Here is a 23,127-nt window from a genome sequence, read left to right as displayed (position 1 = left end):
TTAATCTTAACCCGGGTGAGGACACAGATGCTCTATCTCTACTTTCCAGTGGGAATTTAAGATTGGAAATGCGATTCAGGCAACCATTGCCTCATACAACCACGCTGATCATCTATGCTTGTTATGACTATTTTAGAGATTGATTCAAAGAGGCGTGTGCTGCTGGATTATTATTAATCTAATCAGACATGAATAATCATGAAATTGAGGATCTACTGCACCATCTGCTGGGAGATTTGTTTTACTGTGTATGGGCGTGCGATCAGCTGCTCGCTGACACATTCACAGGACCCGCATACTTTATAGTGAACAGACATCCTTTACACATGCCTGGAGAACACTGGTTGGCTCTGACTCTGGAAGAGAATGGCGAAGCCAGCTTTTTTGACTCTTATGGGTTTCCTCCGAATTTTGATTTCTACCCATCAAGCATCGTAACATTTTTAAGACAGATCATAAAAAATATTGTATCACAATAACCAGCTTCAAAACACTCTGTCCACAGTGTGCGGTGACCATTGTATTTATTACCTCTGTCATAGAGCATGCGGTCTATCACTGCAGCAAGTGTTGTCTAAATACACCGGAGATGTGTTTAATAATGATTTAATGGTATCTAACTTTGTAAAAAAATACCAGAAATGTGTCATTAATCAGAGTTCTGCATTTTTTACTCACAGTGCATCCTCCTTGGAGATCTTTCAGGATTGTTATTGAATTAAAATTTTGAATTTTATTTTCTGATTTTAATCGTTTTTTAACTTCTAATTAAAATGTATATCAGTGTGTGGGTGTGTGTGTGTGAAGTAGAGCATGATGCTAGACATGAAAATATAATCAATAAAGATTTTATTGAATGAAAGAAATAGGATACACGTCTCATTTTCTTATAACGGTTTATGATGAAAATGTGATCCATCGGGGAGGTAGTATTGTTTTACGAAGAGACTTTTTTGGCTTCATGGTAGTATTTTTAGGGTCTTCCTGCTCGGATCTCGACCAATGGGGTGAAAGAGTTATCTGCTTTTTTCTTCTCTGCATAATGCGAGGGAATGCTTCAGCACTTTCAATAAATGATCCCTCTCTGTCTGTTTTGAGGCGTCTATATTCATCACGAGCATAAGGGTTATTGACTGAAGATATGGGGATGTTTACCTCTGACAAAGTATGCAGAAAGTCTGACCATCCTTGGGGTAGCGGTGCTCCAGATTTTTTAAACGGTAGCATGAGATTTTTTAATAAGTCAATCATATGGGACCCATTTACAACATTTCCTTTAAATACAAATTCTCCTCGCCAAGTCCAACCCCTACTTCTTTCGGATAATTTCTTCAAACTGTACTCAGCATTTTTACGGTTATGCTTTGGCAGGCTTTTCAGTACATCCATAACAATCTGAACCGAGGCAACCTGGTCATGCCCCGGGACCTGTTTTTCTTCATGCTGCTCATGGTCTGGAGTCTCGTTCGATGTGTCACGCTGAAGCGTCAAACTCACTTGTGGTTTTTCTTTCACACCCTGCTTGAATAGAGTGAGATACCTCTGCAAAAGTGCATCATATTTTTTTATTTTTTCATAATTCAATTCAAAGATACTTTATTGATCCCCGAGGGGAAATTAGAATTCCAGTACAACCCATCCAAACATACATCATGACACAAGACAAGGGAGACGGGTCACTGAGGCTTTGCTGCCCACTCACAGGCGCTGCCCTTGTTAGATGAGAAAAGAGGCCACATTAGGTAAGTAGAGTGGGAAAAAAAATCATATTTCACACTTTATCCTTAGCAAGATACAGTTTGAGATTGCAAAAAAACCTCAGCACAAAGAAGCAACAGTTGACAAAACAACATCATGCCGGGAACGGTGAAGGTGGTGTGAGGGGGTGCATATGTTTATCTTGAGCATGTGTGTGTGTGCGAGTGAGTGTGTGCAAGTAAGTCGATGAAGCACTGTCACAGAGGCCATTGTCCTTGATGGTTCGTTGGAATGTTCATCAACCGGCCAAGTTCTGAGCAGGTCCACAGATGTCCTCAGGGAAGGGAGGGGGGCAGAGGGAGCAGAGCGTCATGTTTACATAACTTCCAGGAGAAGTTGAAGATAACCAGCCATCAAGGCCGCGCAGGGGAGCCAGATTCAGAAAAACAACAATTATTTGGGTTAGACTGAAGAAGTCAAACCAGGGTCATTCAATATCGCTCTCATTTCAGCATCCAAATTCTCCTCCGCCGTCTGTCTGATGGATGTTTCTGACTGGGTCAGATGCCTGAACTGATGAGGGGAAATGAGAAACATCTTCTGCGATGTTCTGAGAGACATCATCTCCTGATGATTCCACCCACTAGATCACCGATCAAGGGGGCAAGAGCCGTTAAGATGGGGAAAATAAAACCACCTCCCTGGTTTCTGAGAGCCAGCTGTTTACGTTTGATACCAGTTCTTTTATCACCCAACAACCTGATGATTTTTCTTTGTTTCTTCAATTTCCGGTGTTGAGAGGGTGATAGTTTAATATTACCTTTTAAAATATTCAGAGCAATCTCACACAGAGCCTGAAGAAAGTCTGGTGAGCAGTGTGCGAGAATATCTTTACGTTTCTGTGGACAGGCTTGGTACAGAGCTTTGAATAATGGGACATTCCTTTTTATACGCGCAGACATGATGACTTACTTTGTTTTGGGTACGTACACAGCAGGCCACTGGTGAGGAAGTATGCCCGTTCTCAGTCTGAAATGTTCTTCGCAGGAAGGTGTGAAATCGATGATTAAATAACCATGAGCTTCTCTTGTTGCGTCTTCAAAGTTCTCCAGGAAGACACCCTTTTGCGATGGAAACATTTGGCGGGCAGGTATATTCAACTGCAGTTTATCTCTCGGGTTCTTAAACAACACCACATAATTAAAGTTCAAACTAATAGTGCGACTGAACTTTCCCTGATGAAATAAATTCTGAGTCAACAGCATGATGCTCATATTACGATGGTGATGAAATTGGGTGAAGACCATCACGTTTTCATCATCTGAGGCTTGAGCAATAACATTGTCCAGAATTATCAGATGTTTCTGATCAGGAGGAAACAGGTTTTCATCTTCAAAAGAATGAGGCAATCCTTCCACAAATTGTATATTTTTATTCATCTTTTGCAATTCAGCATACATGGGCTGAAAAGATGTGTAAATCCACACAATATTTTCTGGAACAACATCCATGACATGGTTACAATTTTGCAAAACACTTTTTACAAAAAACATTTTCCCGCAACCGCTGGGTCCTACAATCATACATGAGAAAGGCGTTCAAAATCTAGGATCAAAATCAATCTGTAAATCGGCAGATTGCAAAATCTTTTTTATTTTATCTTTTTTCTTCTTCTTCTTCCTCTTCTTATGCTCTAATAACCAAAAGGCAGAGTTTTCTCATCAGAAAAAAGGCACCTCTTGTCATACACCAATCGAAACCTTTTAACAAGTGCAGCATTACTTAAGAGGAATCTCTTTTTACCCCTCCTGATCGTGTGCTGTGGAATTTCAATGACACCCTCACTGGATCCTGCTAAGTAACTCTCAACCAGCCTTTGATGCTGTCAAAATTGACCGTCTCGCTGCATTCATGCATCTGAGTGATGCCTTTGGCACGTATCACTAGCTTTTTCTGGTTTTTGGGTTGATATGCATAACTCTTGGGTCCTGTTGATGCAAACTCCAAAATGCTGTCTCCCGCGAGCTCATCAGTAAGATCACCTAGATAATTTCCCAGCTCCAAAGGAGTTTCACCACTTTTTGTCACATAAATCAAAGTGTCCATGTCAATATAAATCAGTCTGTCCTGCAATTGCTCCATGCTGCTGATCAATTTTAAATGTGCATAAAAGGTGGTGAATGCTGCAATAAACATTGTTTACCTTGCTTGGGGGAGAGATGACACGTTTGCTGTAGTTCCACTGCACTACACACATTTCAGGGTTGAAGAAATTGAATTAGTTAACCCTGTATTTGCTCGAGAATAAGAAGCTGAAAAACTCACCAGGGTTAGTGACGTCTGTGGTCTGAGACAGATCACTTCGCTGCGCAAACTTTCCCCAAAAGCTGTTTAAGCAGTTTTGCTACCTGTCTTTTGGCAGGGTTGACCTCGATTTTGCCGCTTCAGAAGGGTAGCCTGAAGCCTACTGCTTACCCTTTAAAAAGCAATGAATGTAACCTTTAAAGATTGTGTCACTGCTCTTCTCAAAATGCCAAACTTCAGTGATTTTGGCGTGGCGATAACCACACTGCAATGCTTTACACTCACCCACACACCTGTCAGAGCTCTGTCCTCATCATTATGCCTGCAGGGACCTGACTGGTTATTTATTGCAGCACATGTGCAGCAGAGAGTAAACACAAGTTTACCTTGGGATGTTCTGTAAGGCAAAACAGGGAAAAAGAGCCCTCGTGGGGGGTAGACCACAGCTCTGACGAGGCCAAAGTAGCTGCTGGGATCATCAAAATCTTTTTAAATGATGGTGGGGTGCCCGAGGGGAAAAACGCAGTTAGCATTTACATAAGGGTACAGAGATGTGTAATCCACATAGTGTACAGTTTCACCCGGCCCCACTGTGTACCTCAACCTCATAGGACAGGTGCGTCCACCATACAGAGCATCTCGGGATGATAGCGGTTCAGGTGCATCAACTTTCTCAACAAAGCTGATCACCCCCAGGTCTGATTTTTTCATTTCAATCCAGTCATGCTCCCAGATGACCTCGAGACGAAGGCCGTACACAGTTTGGAGTAGCTTGCTTCTCTCAACAGTGGCTGCATAAAACTATTCAAATGCTACCCCTCTCAAAGGACACTTGTCATGAGGCATGTAACACTTTTTACAGCCGTGGAAAAAACAGCCGTAAAATTCGAACGCAACTTTGACACCGTTAATCTCTGCATACCCATCCACAGAATATGGACCAATTTTCTTTTCCCCCTGTTTAATGCATGTTCAATGTCTATTTTTCTGCTGTCTGAAATCCAGCCAAGCCATTGAATGGACGTGCTGGAAAACGTCTTACTACTACGCCTGTAGTCCAAAGGTGAGGTGATGGCCAAGGTTTTGGGAGGAAGGAAATTGGTTACAAAAACCTTCTTGCAGGCTGAGGCTATTGTGACGCATTTAAGCGGATCCACACTTGTCTCCTTAAAGAACTCATCCCTGAATTTAACACAACCTTGAAATAGAATGTCCACATCATTTTTACAGTAATGAAAAGCTTCCTTCTCAAAGTCAAAGACCCCTTTGCTCACTTCTCTGTACCAGCTGTTAAACACCTGTTGTTCTTGAAGGCTCATGCTTTGTACAGCGTAGGAGGATGGAGGAGGAAAAGACCCCACATACTGGAGATGTTGTTCAGAGGAGAATAGGTGGGGAAAAAACCTTTGGTCTGATCACTAAAACCTAATGCTTTCAGCATCGCACTAAGCTTCATACACATGAAGGACAGGCTATCAATGAATTTTAACCTGTAATCAGGGTCGGTTAAACAGAGAACTTTACTTTCCTGCATGATGAGATGAGGTTTAATGCCTAACTGCAGCATAACTGTGAGAATCAGGTAGATGTCATACCCACGTGCGTTGTGCGCTATTAAGGTAAAGCCTCTGTACATCGGTCTCCTGAAATGGAGAAGAAATTTTTGGGTGCAATTCAATCCATAAGCATGCCATTCCTTATCTTTCAGCGTTTTAACACAGACCAGAAAGGGGATGTGCACACTGTTCTCGTCAATGAAGCATTCAAAATCATAAAAAACCAGTTTATCATCTAACTGATTATAGGCTTGGGTGGTTTGAATGTAACACAGATGACCATCGCACGTAACATCTAAATCAGGAGGTATATTCTCACCGTAAATACGGCATTTTACATTACACACGTGTGGTTTATCCTGCCTGCTGATTGGAATAACGTATATCCTTTTGCACACCTTGCACAGTTTTACCAACTCACAGTCACTCATAGGCCTGTCAGCACTAGGTCTTTTGCGAGGTTCCCTGTGTCTACTGAAACATGAAGAGTTACAACAGATTCTGTGACAACCTGCACAGGAGACAGGTTTGTTAATTTCATGCATACACTGGTATGAGTGACACACCGGACAATAGCCTTCACAATGGTGTGTGTCTGGCTTTTCATAGCTCCCGAAACAATATGCACAAATGTATCTCGATCCTATAAAACCCTTGGGATTTTTTATCCCATAGAAGTGACCTTGAAATAACAGCAGAAAGAGAGGGTTTGATCGATCAGGGAAACTGGTCTCAAATTTACACAGAGATGTAGAGCCTGTAACAGTTCTGTGAAACACTACAATTTTTCTCTTTAGAATGTTTTCAAATTTACCAATGTCGCTGAAAGTTACTGCTGTCTGATCATCTAAACCAGCCCTCTGTTGCCACTCCCTCCCCAGCTCTAAAGCCTGATTATCAGTAAGGTTAGAGTCAGAGACGCGTGCAAGACTTATGGCAAAGCATAACTGATTACCGGTATTATCTACAATATACAGGTGACGCTTTTTCTTATTAATCAGTTCACAGTCTAACGTTCCTTTAACCTTACGTTTCAACCCTCCTGCAGAGTCATTAACTACCTGTAGAACAAATTCCAGGTTATTATCTGCAGACATTTCAGCGTTGGACTGTACTAACTCATCTAAAAAAATCTTCAAAAGCAGGCAGAATCATATTCCCATCATCGGCAACGGTAAACGTGACGTTACGGTTCAGATTTTCCACTACTAATTGTAGCTGTACAACATCGTTACGTCTGGCTAAAGATCTTGCAGTATCGGCTAATTCAGTGAGAATACGCATGATGTTAATATAAACTGTAGCGAGATCAGGGACATTACCAGGGCATGGTGGTGGGATGGTGAAAGGTCTCCTTATTTCAATGTTATTAAAACGTTCACGTTCAACAGTCGCAGGAGGATCTCCCTCAATCTAATCAGGGTTGACTGCAACCTCCAGATTTAAATTGCCGCCATGCTGCCCAGTGTGATCAGCGGCGTGTGACGTTGAAGAAATTTGTAAGTCAGCTGATTCATTTTGATGAATGCTGGGTGGAGACAGTGTTCTATTTAAATCTTCAACAGCCTGTTCTAATGAGCTTAAAAAGTCACCGTGCAGATTTTGATTTATTACATTTTCACTGTTAGCAGGAGATGCATTTAACCCGATGTTATCTGCTACTTCTGCATTAACAGGAATTTCATTAAGTTGAGCAACAACATTCCTTATCTCATTCAACGCATGTGTGATCTGGTTATCCATATTAACATGAGTATAAGAAGAAGAAGAAGAATAAAACCCAGGGATCGGTTTAAATTACCTTGATATCAGCGCAATGTTTCAGTAACAGAGTCTGACATGCAGCCAGAAGCGTTAAACTTGATGATTTATTACAACGGTCACGTAAGGATAGAGAAACTCTCTGTCTGCGCTGTTGCTGTCCGGGTCTTGATGAAATCTGCTCCACCATCAACGTTGCCTCTGTAAAGATAAAGAAAAAAATAATAAATTAATGTAATATACAAACTAATTCAGTAGGTAAATGAGTATAAGAAGAATAAAACCCAGGGATTGGTTTAAATTACCTTAATATCACCGCAATGTTTCAGTAACAGTGTCTGACCTGCAGCCAAAAGCGTTAAGCTTGATGCTTGTAAATGAGTATAAGAAGAATAAAATGTATCATTCATTAACCTCTAACAAGCTTTGCCCTGGTATACAGAGCACAGAGTCGCCATCTTTTCCTCAATGTAAGATATTCTGTGAAACAAAATAACGTTACCTTACAATGCAGGTCTTTTTTAAAACAAAATCTGGTTTCTGTGAAGATTTGGATTGAACAGAATTTGAAATACTATAACTTACTCCGTACATGGGGTATTTGAACGGTTCTGGGCGGTTCCAACTCTTCCTGCACTGAACTGGTACAGTTCTGCTGAATGTTATCCAGGCTTGGGTTCTGGATTAAATCATTCGATATATCTGTAAAATATTTATTCAGGGGTTAAAACAAGTCTGCAATATCGCATAGACCTTTGAAAACATATGCATAGAAATATATACATATATATATATATTTTTTTACTTACTCTCCTCTTCGTGAGCTGTTAATTTTTCCAGCACACGGTCAGGGGACTGTGGCGTATGAATGGCTTCACCCTCTCCTTCATGGATATGTTTAGCTGGGTTCTGATTGTCCTTCATTTGTAAGTAGAATTTATGTAATTTATTTTTTAAATCACAAAACAGCATTCACCAGTTGACTAAACCAGATGTTGTTGCAGTTAATAATTACCATAGTCAGACTGTGTTAAAACGATACCATCCAGCTCGTCAATTGTGGGTTCTAAAGAATATAAGTTAAACATTATTATTATCCAATGAGCATTCACAAGCACTTAAGGAATTCTTACAGATGAATACTTACTACTGAAGATTGCGTTGTATTTCTTGATAGAACCAGAATGTTCACCACCTTCGTCGTTTCCTGAAACGACATTTTTTGTTTCTCTTTACAAGTGTTCTAAAAATATTTCAGTGTAACTGGTTAAAAATAAACTTTTAGCTACCAGATTTGAAGCCGATCACCCAGTAAAGATTGTGTTGTATCTCTCGATAGAACCAGGATGACTGACTATGGCACCTTCTCTGTTTCCAATGACAAAATCCGATCAACGTGCAGGGCCAGGAAGGAGTACGGTCGTCTTAATTACTTTGACTACAGTCAATCCACAATAAACAGTGACATGTCTGAGGTCTTATAAACTTTTTTTTTTTTTTTTTTTCAGTTTCTTGTGACGTTTAACATAGACCACATCTACAGGATACAACCTCTGGCTCCCACGTGGGATGAGGAGAAAACTGTTTTTTCTAAATCCTCAATAACTATTACTCTAAGATGAAAAAAGAAAAGCTTAAGGTAACTCAAATTATCATCCATTTTACAAAATGGAGTCTCTCATGATTCCAAACAAAGTCTTTTAGCTGTAGAATCCATTTCTAATTTGGAAACGGATACTGAGCACTCATATCATTTTAGATGATTCCATGCTTGGTTTACTTTTTAACTATTTTTTTCAGTTCATCTGTTTCTCTGTTTTTAGATCATCTCTACAAGTTGCTGGTGCAGATTAGATTACTCAAACATTTGAGCAGTGGAAGAAAGGTTCTGTTTCTACTTTTTGTCTTCCTTGTTTTTTCAGACCGCATGGGATAAATGTCCACTGTTATGCAGTTGTTACTCAGTTATATTTATCCATAAATCCTGATGAATCCACTCAGGTAGACTACAGGCATGTCTTCAAGACATAAAAACATGGCTTACTTTAAATTTTCTGATTTTAAATTCTTACAAGATAGAAGTTGCTTCTTTGGACTGAAGTCTTTGAAAAACCAACTGCTTAGTCAGTTGTTTAAATCCCATATCAAACTTTATTTTGAAGTATTGCCAAAATTAGAAATATCCTGTCTAGAAGTGACACTGAAAAACTAGTCCATGCATTAGTTACTTCAAGACTAGACTATTGTAATTCTTTGCTATCAGGAAAAATGCAGTTAAAAGCCTTCAGCTGATCCAAAATGCTGCAGCAAGAGTTCTGATGAAAATTTAAGAGTGCTCCTACTTCTCCCATTTTAGCTTCTCTTCATTGGCTCCATGTTAAATCCATAATAGAATATATATGTATTTAAATTTATCCAGCAATGATTTCACTAACTTCTGTTTAAGATTTCCAGCATTTATTGGATGTATGGGCTCCTCTCCTCTGGAGTCATCTCCCAGTTTTAGTCCGTGAGGCAGACTCTTTGCTAAGCTGTCTTCTATCTGTCAAACCCTGCAACTGCTTTGTGATTGACAGACAGTCTTTTTACGCTGAAATAGACTCAATATTAGCACAGCACTAAAGACTGAATCTAATCTGTGTGGAAAGACAAGTATAAAGTGTTTCTTGTGTATTTGGAAAGAATTTACTGTTATGTAAAAGCTGATTCATACCTAATTAACAATCTTGGATCTTACAGTTTCAGCAAATTAAATGAAGAGTAAATATGTGGGTGAAAAGACTAAAAACTACCACACAAAACTATAAAATCCAGTATGATTAAGGCTTCTTGTTTGTTTTAGATTGTTCCCCATCTTCTAGAAACTATTCAACAAGCACAAATCAAAAGAAGGTTCAGTTTAGCATAATTACACACGCTATTTATAATATTTCTGCTCTAATGAGACAGTTTTCTTTTACAACTGGAGAAATTTGGCATTAAATTCTCTAAAGCAGTGGCATGAAATTGTCAGAGTTCTTTCAGCTCATTAGACAGGAATGAGAAAAGTCCTGTATTCTGGTTTCCTGTTTCAGATAAGGACTTATTAAAAGGGAGCACCAATAGTAACAATATATCTGTGAACCATGTTCAATATTTGTCAAAGCTTTTAAAAGTTGTCCACATGTTCAGTTAAGCCTTTTAACTGTAAAATAGCAGCAACTCTGCAGCAAAGTGATGCCTTCATTAAGTCCTGAAAAGCCATAAGTCTGGAACTCATAACCCAGCTTCTCCCCTTGCAGCATCTGAGTACATAATTTCCCCATTATAAATGATGTAGGGAGTCCCCCCTCCCCTGCTCATCTGCTACAAATGAAGACACACAGCAATGAATATGCTGGAGCCATTATTTTGTCTTACTGTGACCTTTTCACTGGGGATGCAGGAAAAACATATGTTCCCTAACAAGAAATCTTTTTCTGCAGCTTCTATTTATCTCCTGGGTCTCTTAAAGTCCTCGCCTTGTTGTTTATGGTGACCCTCAACTTCCCAGGCCGGCTCTTATCAAGGAGTCTTTGCTGTTTCATTATGGAAATAAAACAAAAGGGGATGTCAGAACTTCATGTCCTTACTAAACTTGGACTGTGCCCAGATTGTGATTCAAGCATATAGGCAGCAAATTCAAAGTTTAGAGCAGAGGTTGGAGGGTCTGTACATAAATAATTCAGTGTGATGATGGTAGTCGTGCTGTGAACTAAGTAAACATGGATTTCAAATAGAACAAAAGAACCTGCTGATTGGCATGGCTAGTCTGAGTTGCTTTACATGGTACCAATGTTAAATTCTTCTCCTACAGATTTAATCCATTCCCTTGCAGAATTTTCCAACTATAAGACCTGCTGCTTTAGATTAAAGAACAGAACATTTTGCAAAGATGAGTTTTTGCTTGGGTTCAAGGTAGTCTTTGCAGACTACTGGATTAAACAGAAAAGGACAATAACTGTACTTGGTTTAGCTTAAAAATGCTGACCCTCTGGATGCAGTGGTGGTGCAGGGGTTAAGAACAGAGAATTCAGTCGTCAAACACACGGTCCAGGCACATTTGCTGCATGTCTTCATCTCATTCCTGTCAATCTACTGAGAAATAAAGACCAACAGTGCTGAGAAAATATTTTTTTTTTAAAGTTGACTTAACTGATATTATTGAGTGACCTAGGATCACTTAAATTTAGTCATAATCTTCAAAATGGTGAAGGAGAGTTTGAAGACTTAGAGGAAGGCAAGTTCACCTTGGTCAGAATATTTAAAATGTCTCTTGGTGGTGAGGTCCTATCACTGGACAAGGTTTTCTCTGAATTGCTAAAGGCCTCAGTGGGCATGTCAGAGTTGACAAATATAGGAAATAAAAATCTTCCCAATGTATGCCCAAATATCCATTTTTCCTCCCTTGTGTCATGTGAAATGTTAGTGTTACAAGGTTTAGGTGTGAATGAGGAGCAGGTGTGTTAAATGTGGTCTTTTCTCTCACACTTTCTAATCCTGGTCAGAATCAGAATCAGCTTTATTGCCAAGTTTGTACAGACAAACAAGGAATTTGACTCCTGAACACTTTGCTCTCAGTGAGGATTGTTATATATATATATATATATTTTTGTATATATAAAAAAAGTCTCTAAATATGATGCAGAATAAAGCTGGCAAACAGTTTGCAGAGGAGAAGCATACTAAGGACATGGATTAATTGAACCATGTCTAGGAATCTGATGAGACCAGTGTCTTCTGCATGGAAGACACTGCTCTTCCTCTGAGCTTTGACGATCAGCTGCGACATGTCCGACTAGTTTCTGGCGACTTGGCGGTTCCTCGCATTGTTTCGTGACGAATCCTGCCCTCCTCCTTCCCCCTCCTCTGCTTTCAGGAGCGTTCGACTGGCCTCCTGGCTTGATGGCCCCTTTTCCCCTCATCTCAGCTCCAGGCAAGTGGAAACGCCTTAAGAACTCCTCCAATACTCCTACTAAGCGCCCTGCCTGGACCCCGCCTCCCGCCGCCGCGTCACCCGGCCCAACTTCTGCAGTGGTTCTCCTCCGATCTCGTCTCTCAAACCAATCTTCCCGCTCCCCAGGCTTCGACGTCTTCTTCTACTCCGGTCATCCCACAATCTTCCCTGCTTCATTCATCTCGTCCATGGATTCCCTCCAGAGCTTCATATCTTCTTTTAGCCAGCTTTTCTGGGAGTTCGCCTCCATTTCTGCCACATCAGCACTTCCTCTTCTCCGCTCCACCAACGTTCAACCTGCTCCTTGGCCCCTCCCACTGACATTCACCATCGGAACGCTCATCCTGTCTCGTCTCTAAGGGTGAGATCTATCACTTCATTCTCTTTTCTCAACTGTTTCCTCATCCATATGCCCTTTAAGCACGCTGTGTTTCCCACTCCGCTTTTACATTCAGGTAGATCATATACTCCCTCGCATTCTAACATCTCACTCAGGCTCCACTCCAAATCCTGCAGGGGCCGCTCAATCTGGTTTCTCTCATTTTACTATCTCCCGAGGTTGACCACTGTATCGCTTTCCCTGATGGCTCCCCACTTTTCTAAGAATCCCCTTTGGCGAGCTTTCGGCCGCCTTTAAGCATTTCAGAGACATCTTCTGCTCTGTTAACTGAGCATAAAATAAGCGCGATACCTATCCGTCCCTCATCGTCGACCTACATTTCAAACATGGCTTCCAGATTTTTCTATCAATATCACAAATCCTTCTCTGCCAAAGCTGCATCCATACTTGCTCAATCAGGAGTCTGCCTAGACTGGTTTATTCTCGCCACTGAAATTTTGTCATAACGAAAGCCACCTCTGATTCCTGTGGCCATCAGAGCACTCTTTGTTCTTCTCTTTCTTTGTTCCAGCACTCTGCCCGGCCAAACTCAAACTGGTGGCTTCCCGCTCCAGTCTCCTTACAAACTGGAATTATATCTCTTCCTTTTACAGCGACGTAGTTCTCTCGGTTGACGCGTTTCAGTTCTTCACGGTCCGTACCATCTCGGTTAAAAAGATGGTGTCTCAAACGGATGGTTCTCAATCCTTTCGTTGTCAGAACCTTGCATGTGAACACATCATTATAGCTAAACAATATACAGAACATAAATACCTTCAGTAAGTCTAACAATATGCTACTTTAAATCTTTTACCTTATAATTTACCATAAATTAATTATTTACCTTAAATTATTACAACCCCCGTTTATCCTTGACAGTCTTTCCCTTGAGTGCTTTTACCACATATATGTATTAAATTTGTAACCATTGCCTTCTATATTTTCTCTGTACAATAAAATAAATGCAACGCAAATTATTTTAATTGTCTGTGACTTTACTTAGCTTATTATATTGTAACTAGAAAACCTTCGCATTGGCTCCCTCTACTGGGGGTATGTACTTTTAAAAGCAACCTGTTTGCTCCGTAGAATATCTAAATATTCATTTATGCATTGGAACATTTATACCAACCTTCTTCCCTTATTAACCAAGCGCTAAGGAACCATTTACTGTTTTAATATACATCTTATCTATATTTTATCCCATCTAATCGTGGAGCACACTTTCTCTCTGCATATCGGGTCGGTGCTGCATTGTTCAGTTTGAGACAATCGATTTACAGCACCTTCCGGGAATAAGTGTTTTCAAAATTAATCATTAGCTGCATTACTGTCGCAGCAAAAAAACAAACTCTTACTAAACAATCTTTGAACAGACAATATTAGTAAGTTCATTTCACGTACGTAGCTCTTACCTCTGTCGAATCCTGGCTGGCCGTAACTCATAACTTCATCATTTCTGCCTGTCATGTTCCAGGTTATTCTAATTCAGTCGCTGATGCCCTGTCTCGTTTAAAATTTTCAGGTCTTCCGCCGTTTTTGTCCATCAGCCTACTTTTACCCTACTCCAATTATTCCTCTCTCTCCTTCCTCTTTCACAATCTGCCAAACACTGCTGTATCTCAGGTCAAGCTCCTTCTACTTTCAAACCTTATTCCTTCGCTTGGCAAAACTTTGAAAAATTTTACTCTGCTAATAACATGTCATCGTACTTGGTTTACATGAATGTAAACCAAGTACGATGACATGTTATCATCTTAGCTTTCATTTGTCATTGTTTTGAACACCACCGTTTTAAGCTCCCCTACACAGCCTTTTAGCGGGCATCAATTTTTATCGAAAGATCATCTTCCTGAGCCCACTCCGAGCCTTTTTCACTCATTACGCATTAACTTCTCCTCAAAGGCATCTCAAAACATTGCATTCCATAGCCTGATTCCCGGAGATCTATTATACTCCCCCTCAGTAAAAATCTTCTCATGACCCTTTGCTCTGGCCGTTTTTTGCCTTATTTCAAATCTGTTCTCTCCAGCGCCTTCCTTCTTGCCTTCTTTCTTCCTCCCTCTACACCTTGTCAGGCACATGCCTCATCCGTCAGGCACACGCCTCATCCCTCTCTACGTCTTGTCAGGCACACGCCTCATCCCTCTCCACGCCTTGTCAGGCACAGTCCAGCCTTTTATGCGCCTTGTCAGGCTCACTAATTTTCTTTGCTATCTTTCAGGCTCAGATCATCCCTTCTCCACGCCCGTCAATCAGACCAACTTCACTCATACTAACTCCCATACTGTTTATTTCAGTCTCAGCCCCGACCTCGGCCATTTTTGGGGGTAAGACTTCTGCAATTCTAATCCTAGTTGTCCATTCAAGCTCATGTCATTATCGGCATCCATATCTTCCACCGGGGTCTGAGCGCCTAAGAGATGAACTTTATCTATAAACTCCTCTCCCTAGTCCTCAATTCATGCTTCTTCTTATCAGGTACCATCACATCATCCTCATTTATCTTCATCATTTTTCTTCTCATAGGTTCAATTCTCCTCTCTTTCTCCCTCACTGGCCTCTCCTTCACTGTCCTTGCCTTCTCTGCTTAACTCTTCATCATTCCCCTTGCCTTCGCAGCAATGCATGCATTTCTCATTGCCTCCGCGGCAATGCTTCTGTTTCTTGATGCCTCGGCGGCACGAAATATCATCTACGCCATTGGCAGGCGTTTCATTCAGCCTTGTCAGGCTCACTCACGCCATTGGCAGGCGTTTTCAAACATGCCTAGGTAGGCACTTCATTCAGTCTTGTCAGGCTCACTCACACCGTTTCTGAACATGCCTTGGCAGGCATCTCAATCCTACGCCTCGTCAGGCATTCATCTAACCACCTTGATGCCCGGTCAGGTGCAGCCCCATCTTCGTCTGACCTGTCATCGGCCATCCACGCCTCTTCAGGCATAACTCAGGTAAGCCCATTTGAGACTAATCCATTAAAAGTTTTTTGGTCTGAAATTTCACTCCCCGCTCATTTTAGATTATTCATTACCAATTTCCTTTTCCTTCAGTTCAGCCTCAGCCTGGCCTCGGCCCTTTTGGGGGGAAGACGTAGCTAATCATAATCCTAAGATGTTTATTCAAACCAAAGAAGCCAAACCAGCGCCAAAGAAATAATCTTTCATTAATAAACTCTTTAACGGTCATCTTGTTGTTTCTCCATTATGTGAGTCTTTCCAGGTTGAAATGTCATGTTTAAAGACCAAGTTTCAGCGAAACTTGAGATGTTAATATGAGGACTTACATTTCTTTCTCCAAGACTTTCATATTCAGATAAATTTATATTAGACTTAATTATTGCAAGGTGTCCAGTTTATTCCCCCCCAACTGCATTGCTTGACAGTTGGTGTAAGGTTATTACTTTTCTTTTGATCAAATTTGCTACTGTGCATTATGGAACTAAACCTCTCCACTTCTTTCTTGTAGTTCATTCAAACACACCTTTGCAAACCTTGTGTGTGGAGCCATGTTTGCTTTTTTTTAACCTGGCAATGCTTCCAAACACATCATCCTTCCCTGGTTGTACTGTCATGACCTAACACACCAGCTAAGGCCTGAAGACTCTGAGCTGTGTCTCTTTGGGGGTTTGTAATTTATCTGAACACTGCACAGGCTGACCTTGGGGTGAATATGCTAAGATAGCGACTACTGGGGATATTGGCCACTGACTTGAATATTCTCAATGTGGCGTGTTTTGCTTCTCATTCTTCTTTCCTCCTTGGGATTTACTTAACACACACAACTCTCTAGAGCAGGCCTCTGTGGAAATGTCAGCTTTTATAGAGCTGCTCACACTTGCTCATGATCAGTGCTCTTGATTAGTAGCATCAGGCTGCTTCCCAAACTCATAATTCTTATGACACCAATAAAGATCTGCTCAGGGTTTCTTGCAAACCTTCTGTGTATTTTACCTGTTTTTTAAAGACATGTAAAAAATGTTGCTTCTTGTTCTTTAAAGGATCAGAGATTGTTTCTGGTTTTGATGTGAAAAACCTTAAAATGGTTTGAGTTTCAACTTTAATTTTGCTATCAATATTTGTACTCAAGACCTTGCCTAAATTAAATTATTAGGGTATTTTTATGGCTCTTTACTGTTCTTTAAGGTGATGAAGTGATCGTATTGTAGCAGAGGTTGTTTTTGACAAAAAATGCTTTGGTTTGCAAGCAGGGAAAAAGCCAGTATAAAGAGCGAAGGACCTTAAGGTCCTACAATTTTAAAAGTACAAGCTATTGTCTAACTGATCCACAATAACTCATTGATTAACAAAGAATTCTGGTTAATCTGGATCGTATAGATTTTAAATCATCTACAGCAATTTGCAGTACAGTGGCCTCAACACATTTGATATCATTGTTTTCTTATAATTACTAATTATTCATACCAGACACGGTAAAAGCAAAGAATATCCACAAATCGAATAGATTCCAAAGCATGCTGAGTCAGTATCATGATAGCAGCACAGTCTGCCTTCCCCCATCGCTCCATGTGCAGACAGCAGTCAAAGTGTGTTTAGATCAGTAAAGGGAGTTATTTCTCTCTGAAACTCTAAAACCTTCTTACAATTTCATGTTAGTAAGCACACCAAAAATATTAATTGAACTGTAAATAAATACTATCCTTATAATAACTTAGCTTAGCTTCAATTTAGCTTTTCGTACTATGGTGTGGAGACCTTGTAATGAACATGCCACATTCATTACAAGGTCTTCAGTGAGACAAAACAAGCTGATTCGCTAAACCCAAAGTAATTTTACAAAAAAGAAAATGATGTACAATATATATATATATATATATATATATACACTCAGTATGGCATGCCATTCAGGAAATTATTTATATTCATATTCAAAAATCTGAATATATGGAATGAACCTTGAAAATATGGAATGAAAGTCTGAATATATGGAATGAATCATGAATATATAGAATTAAAGTCCTAATATATGGAATGAAAGTCATCAAGGAATCATGGGTGATGTGGTCCGTGGTCCTAAACAGAGAAGGGAAGGGCAGAAACTTCAAGTTGTTATACTATCATGACGTTGTCGCTAAATTAAATATTTTCCAGATGTGTTAAGCAAGAAAATAGACCTTAATATGTTATCTGACCAGTGAGTTTATCAACATTGAGCATAATTTGAAATTTAGACTGGGGTTTTCGAAACAGCAGAGTTCGGTTCACAGATCGCCTTGACTGCTGAACTAACTGAGCAGTTGGAGTGGGGTTTCCCCTCTCACGTATCGTATGTCGGATAAGCAGGCTGTCATTTCCTGTTACCTGTTAGTGGCGGTTAAATTTCAGTTTTGTGGCAAATAACAGCAACAACCAGAATATAGAATATATGGTTTTTCTCCTTACATTTTTGATATTTTCAATAAATTTTCACATTTTGTAATCTCTCAACTCAAATAAATTTTTGTATGTCCCCAAAATAATTTTGGGTCAAATTCATAGAAACCGCATGTATGTATGTTGTATACCATGGTGATCAAACACTTTAACCGTTCCTTATACATAACAGAAAAAAAAAATCTCTAAGTTTGACTTCCTGTAAACCCACCTTGTGTGAACTCTTGTTTTTTATTTTTTTTTCAGGAGGATAGACCACTTTTCCAAATTTGAATCTCTCATATTTTTACCTTGTAAACATTTGTAGACAAAAGCAAAATAATCTAATTCAGTCTCTACAATCAGATAAGTGAGTTTGCAGAAGACTCGTTCTGGATAAAATCAATTGACAAACCTGTCAGGAAAAATAATTAAATGTAATAATTTTCTAAACTGCCTTAAGATGTCCACAAGCAGAGTTTGGACCTCAATCCTTTGATCTTAAGTGGTTAACATCATCCATCCATCCAACCCGTTTATCTTTTTCGGGTCGCGAGGGTCTACTGGTGCCTATCTCCAGCAGTCATCAGGCAAGAGGCAGGGTACACCCCGGACAGGTCGCCAGTCCACCGCAGGGCAACACAGAGACAGGACAAACAAACAACCATGCACACACACACACACACCTAAGGAGAATTTAGAGAGACAAATTAACCTAACAGTCATGTGTTTGGACTGTGGGAGGAAGCCGGAGTACCTGGAAAGAACCCACGCATGCATGGGGAGAACATACAAACTCCATGTAGAAAGACCCCAGGCTGAAATCGAACCCAGGACCTTCTTGCTGCAAGGGCTAACATAATACAAAGCAAAAATGTAATGCCAACCAAATCCCGCAAACTGCACTTGGCACTACTAAACACTTATGAACACACAAATTTTTCTTTTATTACCGTCTGGTAAGCTCATTTCACATATATAGCACAAATGTAGAAAAATGTTTTTAGTAAAAACGTTATTGAAATTACAGATACAGTCAGCAAGTACAGGGAATTGATATCTTGGATGTCAAAACTAAGGGTGTCAAATTATCGCGTTAATTGCGATTAATTAATTACAGTCATGCTTAGCGCGTTATGTTTTTTAATTGTGTTAATCTAATTTTTAATCTCCAACTCTACTATTTCTTTATGAGAGTCCCCTTTTTATGAAATCTGTTTTTTTATGCATTGGGCTTCTTGCGCTTGAGTTGTTGAGGGTGGAAAACAATGGTCAGTCACACCCTGAAGTGGACATTGATTGGCTGTCATGGGTTTGTATGAGCTGATAGGCTCAAGTGAGTAGCGGAGAAGAGACGCGAAAATGGAGGAGCATGTGAGAGTTGTCGGTCCAATGAATGGGAAATTTACATTCCAAAAACACCCCGACGGCACCATTGATAAAGGTAGAGTGATATGCCTTATTTGTAAGAAGGAGTTTGCTTACCACCGAAGCAGCTCAAGTTTAGCCTACCACATCAATGCAAAGCACCCGGTCGCGAGTGCCGCCGCCACAGTTAATGTTAGCAGCAAAGACATTAGCAATTTAGCAAGCCACAGCAAAGCTCTTCACCAAACTAAACTCGAAGAGAACACCCCACGTATGAGCAAGTTTGCAACCGACAGGCTGACAAATGTTCTTGCCAAGTGGATAGCGTTGAACTGCAGGCCGATAAATATAGTGGAAGACAAGGGGTTAACAGAGGTGTTGCAAACTGCGTCCAATGACCCGTCATACAAGCCACCGTCCAGGTCGACACTGACGACCAAAATCGGCAAGATGTACGATGGTGAAAAGAAAAACAAACTTGAGATTTTGGTGAACGACTCGCCCAACTATGTTGCTATAACCGGAGATCAATGGACCTCAGCTGGCAATCACAGCTATTTGGGAGTGACCGGACACTTTATTGATGGTGAGTGGAACCTCAACTCATTTGCACTGACCGTCATGAAAACAGAAACCAGGCACTTTGCTGATAAATGTGTCGAACAGTTCCTCAAGGTGGTACATGACTGGGGAATTGAAAACAAGATATCCACCATTGGTACAGACAATGCAGCAAACATGCTGGCTGCTATGAGAACCCTTCCATACGAGCACATCGCCTGCAATGCTCACCTTCTCCAGAGGACCATCACGGTCTGCCTCGATAGTAGTGGGTTTGCCGGTGTACTGGCAAAGTGCCCCAAGATTGTTGGCCATTTTAAACAAAGCCCTGCGAGTACCACAGAACTTAACCAGCAACAAGTAGCACTTGGAAAAAAAAGCGAGCAACTTGTACAAGATGTACCGACCAGGTGGAATTCAACACTAGCAATGGTCTCACGCCTCCTATGCAACCGAGAAGCTATCCAGGCTACATTGGACCAACAGAACCACAGATTGGTCATGCCAAACGAAGCTGAGTGGGGGAAACTGCAGAGGCTGGAGGTCCTGCTTGAACCATGCAGGTAAGCCCAAATAAACACATCCATTATAATCAAAAACTATTGTCACACGTTAGGTAGTTACATTTCAGAACAATTAAATTGGAAATCAGTGACACTTTAGTTTAAATATCCAGCTAAGTTTATTTTTGCAAACTTATTCACCTCTGCAGGTATTTGACTGATCTGCTGGGTGGTGAGGCCTACGTCTCCTGCTCTGTAGTGCTGCCTGCTTTTTGCCATCTGGACCGTGTCATGGACATCACTGATGATGATCCAGCCTATGTGGTAAAGTTCAAGAACGCGTTCCAGAGGGACCTGGCAGCACGCCGAGCTGATGCCAATGAGACATGGTTCAAGTTGGCCACAGCACTGGATCCACGTTTTAAGGATTTGAAATGTCTTCCAAGAGAAAAGAGGGAACAGGTAAAAACTATAAGGATAAGCTGGATGAAAGAGTCCAATTTATCCCACAAAAATTTATTTATATAGCACTTTTCACACATAAGAAATGCAACACAAAGTGCTTCATAAAATAAAAAAACATCTACTGCACTTAGTGTTAATGATAGTCACTCACTCAACCATCTATTAATTCATTCATTCATTTAGGTGTGGACCAGTCTGGAGAACATGCTCCAAGCAGCAGAGCCCAGAAGAGAAGCTACTCTCCAGCCCTCCACAGAGTATGATGAACCAGCTCAGAAGAAGAGGAGGAGCGTTCTCCTGCTGGGGTCTGACTCTGACTCAGAAGAAGATGGAATGATGTCTGGAGAGCTGCAGCGCTACAGAGGAGAGCCCAGCATCAGTATTGATGACTGTCCCCTGCAGTGGTGGTATGCTCACTCAGGAGCCTATGGAAAGCTGTCAGCCCTAGCACGCAAGTACCTGGCCTCCCCGGCAACCTCCATACCTTGTGAAAGACCGTTTAACCTTGCAGGCCACGTAGTACAAAAGAAAAGGGCAGCTTTGCTCCCAGAAAATGTGACCAAGTTGGTCTGTCTCAGCGACTGGCTGAAGAAGAAGAAATAAGAGGCATGAGGTCAGCAAAGCTGCTATGTCCACTGCCTACTAGAATTGATTGTTTCAGCACTTTATTTTTGTTATGATGAACAATTATTTTTGGTGTGCTTGCTTACAGCATTGTGATTGATAGGTCTGTTTTATTTATTTTGTTATTTAAAGCAGAGGAAAAGCAACAAGTTCAGTGTTCAATAATTTTATTGTTCATAAAAGTGTTCTTGCCATTTTATATGTTCAACTTACAGCATTTTATACAGACCTGATGTTTTCATTTTAAAATTATTTGGAAATAAAAAAAAAAAGAGCTCAGCAATATTTCTGCCCTAGTGACAGAAACTACAAGTTGAAAGCAGCACTTGGGACTAGTCTCAAACACAGCGGAATGTAAATGGCTAGAACTGCATCTGTTCAAAACAATAAATTACTTCATAAAACCACTTTTTTGTTATATATCAATCTTTTGATTTACCACAATAATGTAACAAATTTAAATTGAAATATCTCAACCGACTTAAGGGCCTTTTTCAGTAATTTTTAGGTGAGATTAAAAAGGAGATTAATTAGATCAATTAATTACAGATTATAGTTAATTAATCTCTCAATTTTTTTAATCTATTGACAGCACTAGTCAAAACATCAGCAAATAATTAAATGAAGAACATGAGGAAGAAGGGGAGAAGACGATGTCAAGTCTTGAGGGTGAAGATGCCAAAAATGTTGGGAGGATAATGTGACACAAATGAAATATGTAAACTGAGTAAAAGTATTAAAAAATTAGGAAGAAAATCATACATTTTATAATTTGGTACTTGCAGTTATTCACCTTATACCTAAAAATGCGTACTATCTCACTTTCAGCGGCCACAAACAGAAATCAGGTAGCAAGAAATGACAGCGTGCCTATCCGAGATAAGGCAGGGGTTAGAGGTGAGATCCCATTCCAACTCCACTTAGTTTAGTTTAGCTTAACTTAGCTTCGCAGGCTGACCGGCTTGTGAACTAAGCTGTGGTGCTCCCAAAACCCCAGAACATATTTCAAAGGTTGCCCATTGTGGATGAACTGACTGGTCACATAAAAATTTTAGTTATACTTCTATGCTTAAAACATGTCAAAAGTTTCTGCGACAAATACAGAAAAGTATGAAAATGCTAAGTGTCTACGCTCGCCTCATCTGTTTACGACTATTGGTGGTGCAATGCATTGTGGGATATGATGCTGGCCCAAGTCCGCAGAAGAATGGATCCTCACTAAAATGGATGAAATAAGAATATCTATGGGTTATTTTAGAGTACTTCGTTTGATGCGTACTTAGGTTTGGAACAGTGCTTGAGCCACTGCCGATGAAGTGTCAAAAGCACGCGAAAACACTCCTACCCATAAATCCTCGAGGGCAGTCCGACTTTCATTCCATATATTCAGACTTTCATTCAATATATTCAGACTTTCATTCAATATATTCAGACTTTCATTCAATATATTCAAGGTTCATTCCATATATTCAGACTTTCATTCCATATATTCAAGATTCATTCCATATATTCAGACTTTCATTCCATATATTCAGACTTTCATTCCATATATTCAAGGTTCA

The 23,127-nt window shown here is 40.3% G+C and overlaps 1 protein-coding gene across 1 annotated transcript; it reads left to right on the top strand.

Moving 5' to 3' along the window:
• The first annotated feature begins 19,406 nt into the window (after positions 1-19,406).
• Positions 19,407-21,544, top strand: LOC124881854 (E3 SUMO-protein ligase ZBED1-like). Its single transcript, XM_047387675.1, has 3 exons — positions 19,407-20,536; positions 20,686-20,938; positions 21,125-21,544. Exons 1-3 carry the CDS (start codon positions 19,407-19,409, stop codon positions 21,542-21,544), a joined length of 1,803 nt encoding a protein of 600 aa, XP_047243631.1.
• Positions 21,545-23,127: the final 1,583 nt, after the last annotated feature.

This window comes from Girardinichthys multiradiatus, chromosome 15, assembly GCF_021462225.1.
Source record: "Girardinichthys multiradiatus isolate DD_20200921_A chromosome 15, DD_fGirMul_XY1, whole genome shotgun sequence".
NCBI lineage: Eukaryota > Metazoa > Chordata > Actinopteri > Cyprinodontiformes > Goodeidae > Girardinichthys > Girardinichthys multiradiatus.
The sequence above is the reverse complement of the archived record's forward strand: the minus strand, read 5'-3'. Positions and strand labels throughout refer to the sequence as shown.

Bases quoted from the DNA above. Each gene is read 5' to 3' on its own strand.
- LOC124881854 (XM_047387675.1), top strand. From the start codon at position 19,407: ATGGAGGAGCATGTGAGAGTTGTCGGTCCAATGAATGGGAAATTTACA. The intron at 20,537-20,685 runs GTAAGCCCAAAT...TCACCTCTGCAG, and splicing joins GTCCTGCTTGAACCATGCAG to GTATTTGACTGATCTGCTGG. The intron at 20,939-21,124 runs GTAAAAACTATA...TCATTCATTTAG, and splicing joins CAAGAGAAAAGAGGGAACAG to GTGTGGACCAGTCTGGAGAA.